This window comes from Nicotiana tomentosiformis, chromosome 5 (genome assembly GCF_000390325.3).
Source record: "Nicotiana tomentosiformis chromosome 5, ASM39032v3, whole genome shotgun sequence".
Lineage (NCBI taxonomy): Eukaryota > Viridiplantae > Streptophyta > Magnoliopsida > Solanales > Solanaceae > Nicotiana > Nicotiana tomentosiformis.
Window position 1 is genome coordinate 29925153 of NC_090816.1, and position 4675 is coordinate 29929827.

General features: G+C 36.7%; 1 protein-coding gene across 1 annotated transcript; it reads left to right on the forward strand.

The window, feature by feature from the left end:
- The first annotated feature begins 1088 nt into the window (after positions 1-1088).
- Positions 1089-1529, forward strand: LOC138892100 (uncharacterized). Its single transcript, XM_070175794.1, has one exon. The coding sequence runs from the start codon at positions 1089-1091 to the stop codon at positions 1527-1529; it is 441 nt and encodes a 146-aa protein (XP_070031895.1).
- Positions 1530-4675: the final 3146 nt, after the last annotated feature.

The window sequence follows — 4675 nt, forward strand, 5'->3', positions numbered from 1 at the left end:
CTTGAAATTATTTTTGAAATAAAAATATCGGTTTGTTTTGGAAATGAGTCGGCTTGACTAGTTCCACGATAGGCGCCATCATGACAGGGTTAGTTTGGGTTGTGACATTATGTGTTTTCTTACCTTTTCTCGAGCTGGACAATGTCCTTTTACTCATTTTTAACTTATTCTCTATTTTGGGTTAAACTCTATTAATGGTGGTTGAGTATTGAGATTTTGATGATTAACAAAGTTTGTTCTGATGAAATGTTTGAAGAACCAGGTCCTCAACGTAGTTGCTTAACTGCTCTAAGAACCAGCTCCTCAAGGTGAAGGACCAACTCCTCATGGTTGATAATTGTACATCTTTGCAAGATAATAATTTTATCTCAAAGTTACTCAGGTCCGAGTTTGGTGGAAGAAGGCTGCTTTACATGATAATGGTTGTTGCCCAAGAAGATACGCATAAATAAGTGAGAGATAAGAGTCCCAATACTGGTGGAGTCCTTGGAACAGTAGGAGTCCTATAAAACGAGAAGCTGACTACGCATAGGACTCCTAGAAGATCTTGGAGTCCAGGCATTTAAATACTATCCATCTAGATTGTTGAGCCCATCATTTCACACATTAACTGAAGAACTATATTTTACACACTTTAGTCGAGTACCAATGTTGTGTTCTTCTTGAGTCAGTCTAGTGAATGTATTTTAGGAAATTGAGTTGTAATTAAAGTGTCACAAACAATTAGTGAGTTGGAGTGAGTGTTTGTTTTATATGTTAGAGTAACTTGTAAATCAAGTAGTTGCAGTAGGAGTATTGGAGAGAATTGAGTTACAACCTTGTAATCGATACATTTTTTCTCATTGTTCTAGTGGAGTTGAAATTGAAAATCCTACGCAGTAGATTGTGATTTTTGCACCTTTTGAGCCGGGTGATTTTTCACGTAAAATTATTTTTTTTTTCTTTACTGCTTATTTTACTTTACGTGTAAGTTTACGGTAAATAACCAAGTTCTTTAGTAATTCACAAGGGCACTCAAACTAACAATTAGTATCATAACATGTTCTCTCACACACACGGCTAACACCTAGAGAAATCTTGGAAGCAAAATGAGTTCTCCGCCCGGAATTAAAGAAGGACAATTAACTACCAGACCACCCCTGTTCAATGGAAAATATTATAGTGGATGGAAAGCAAAAATGAAAGATTTCCTAACAGCTGAAGACTATTCACTATGGACCATAGTGAACCAATGTCCATTAACTCCTAATAAACAAAATGTGCAAAATGAAACAATTCCTAAGGACCCCTCTAAATTTGTGGCAGCAGATTTCAGAATGATAGAGAAGAATGCAAAGGCTAAGAAAATCCTTATCTATGGGCTTGGTCCTGATGGAAACAACAGAATATCTGCTTGCTCTAATGCAAAAGAGATCTGGAATGTACTACAAACTGCTCATGAAGGAATAAACCAAGTGAAGAGAATAAGGATAGAACTACTTATGAGAAACTATGAGCTCTTCTCCATGAAGGAGTCGGAGCCCATATAGGAGATGATGACTAGGCTTACCATAATAACTAATGAACTGAAGTCACTTGGAAAGGGGTTTACCTCAGAAGAGTTGGTTAGCAAAGTTCTAAGGATCCTTCCAACTTCATGGGAATCAAAAGTCACAGTTATTCAGGAAGCTAAGGAGCTGGACAAGATCTCACTTGATGAGATGGTTGGAAACTTAAAGACTCATGAAATGAGAAAGATAGAACTGCCTAAGGAAGAACCAATGAGGGATAAGGCCTTGGTCCTTAAAGCGTCCGAGGAAGATGAATCTGACAGTGATGATCCTGACCTAGCAATGTTTGCTAAGTTCAAGAAGTTCATGAAGAACTCCAAAAATACATCTAAGAAAGAGACCAACAATAAGCCTAAGCAGATCGACAAAGCTAATTATGATGGGTGTTATAAGTGCAGCAAACTAGACCACATGGTCAAGGACTTCCCAATGTGGGAAATTGAGTGGAGGAAAGAGCGAGCTGAAAAGGAGAAACGGGAGAAGATGAGAGAAAAAGGGTCCCAACAAAGGAAAAATCCCAGGTAAAGGATTTACTGAAGCAATGAAGTAGGACTTTCTAGCAGCATATGAGGACAGTGGAAGTGATAAAGATGAAGAAAATGAGGATGAGGCCATAAGTCTCTATGATGTAATTAATGAACATCAGGCAGTGGATACAGAACCTCCAGTACAACTTGGAATGCACATTGGAAGACCTCCTCTATTTGATGGACATCACTATGATGAATGGAAGATGTGTATGGAAACGTTCCTTCAGGACACTGACTTTGACCTATGGGTAATTGTCAGTCATGGACCAATCATCCCTACAAAAATGGATGGTGAAGGTAACAAGTGTAACAAAAGAGAAGAGGAATATGATGATGATGATCGTCAGCTAATCCAGAAAAATGCTAAAGCAAAGGATCTGCTCTACATAAGTTTGCCCAGAAATGTTCTCTACAAGGTGTCCTCTTTCATCTCTGCCCATGATATATGGAGGACCTTGGAAGCTAATTTTTGAGATAAAAACATTGAAGTGGCACTGATGGCGATTGAAGAAACCCAAACAGAAGAAGAAGTGTTAGGAATGATAGCTATGAGTGATTCAAAGACTGAAGTTGTCTAAAAGAATAACTGATGGCCATAATTGTGACAATGATGAGTGAAATGGACAAAATAAGTGCTGGAAATTTTCAGTTAATAAGCAATCTTTTATGTGTCAAACTTGATCTCAAAGAACTTGAATCTGACAAAGCTGATATAGAAGGACATGTCAAAGACCTTAAGAACTAGGTTCTTGAGTTCACTTCTAAAAATGAGAAGTCACTTGATATACATGGTAAGAGAAAAATGAGTGATTTGCAGGATAAGCTTGAAAAGGAATTAAAAAGGGCTAAAGATAATCTTTGTGATTCTGAATGTATGAATAAAGTCCTGCAAGAAAAACTAGAAAAGGCTAATTATGAATTATCTAGACTAAGCAAACGACATAGATCCTCGGATGCCTTGAATTGGCTCAATGAAAACTGCAGCACTAATAAATCAGGAATTGGCTACATAAAACCTATTCCCAAATTTGATCCAAAGTATGTAGGAATTTCTAATAATAAAATGTACACTCATTGTGGAAAGGTAAGACACTTTAGAGATACTTGTCTTGCCTTAATTCATGCTCAGTTTAAGAATATCTTTGATCTTGCTAAAAATGTGATAAGGAAGAGAAACCAAAATCCAAGCTTTTTGTCCATACTAAGTGGATTGAGGTTAACAAAAAAATAACTATTAATCCTCTTCCCTTCTGGGCAATAAGAGATCTAATTCATTATTTTTCAAATAAAAAGGGACCCAAGCTTGTCTGGGTTCCCAAGACTAACTTGTAATTTTTTGTGCATGCTAAATTGAGAGGGAACAATCAAGACTGGTATCTAGATAGTGGATGCTCAAGACATATGACTGGAGAAAAGAAAAACTCATTAACAGCCTTCCAATGAGGTAGTGTGTCATTTGGAAATGGGAAAAGGGCTAGATAACAGGTATTGTTAAGGTTGGTAAGTCACTCTCTCATGCTATAATATATGTATATTATGTCATAGGCCTCAAATACAATCTTCTTAGCATCTCTCAAATGTGTGATAAAGGAAATGAAGTAAAATTCAATTCCAAAATCTGTACTGTCACAAAGCTTGATACTGATGAAGTTGTGTTAAAAGGTAAGAGACATAACAATATTTATAAGATATCCATTATGTCTCTTCCTCAGTATGAGCACACATGCTTAAGTGTAGTGGAGGATGATCCACTGTTATAGCATAGAAGACTGGGTGATGCTAGTCTTTCTCAACTCAACAAGTTGGTAGCAAAGGACTTGGTCTTTGGCCTACCAAGAGTTAAGTTCTCTTCAAACAAGGTTTGTGATGCATGTGTTAAAGGAAAACATGTAAGGTCACCTTTTAAATCTAAAAAGGTTGTTGGCACCTCCAAACCTCTGGAACCCCTTCACATGGACCTATGTGGACCAATGAGAGTGAGGAGCAGAGGATGTAAGAAGTATGTTTTTGTCATTATACATGACTTTTCTAGGTATATATGGACTTTGTTTTTTGGATTTAAAGATGAAACTTTTGATGTTTTCTATATGTTTGTCAGAATGATCCAACAAAAACTGGGTTGTAATGTATTAAGTATAAGAACGGACCATGAAACTGAGTTTGAAAATTTTAAATTCCTTGAGTTCTGTAACACACATGGCATTGATCATAATTTCTCTGTACCTATAACTCCACAACAAATGGTGTTGTAGAAATAAATAATAGATCTCTAGAAGACATGGGGAGGACCATGAGTGGACTGTCTACGAGTTTCTGGGCTAAGGCAATCAATATTGCCTATTACTTGCTAAACATATGCATGGTAAGACCTATTCTTGAGAAAACTCCCTATGAGTTACTTCGAGGGAGAAAGCCCAATATCACACACCTGAGAGCATTTGGGTGCAAATATTTTGTACACAATAGTGACAAAGAAGATCTAGTTATGTTTGATGACAGAAGTGAAAAGGGAATTTTCTTGGGTTACTATCCACATAGTAAGGCCTACAAAATTTTTAATAAAAGAACTATGTGTGTAGAATAAAATGTTCATGT

Excerpts from the sequence above, each read along its gene's own strand:
- LOC138892100 (XM_070175794.1), top strand. The coding sequence starts at position 1,089 with ATGAGTTCTCCGCCCGGAATTAAAGAAGGACAATTAACTACCAGACCA.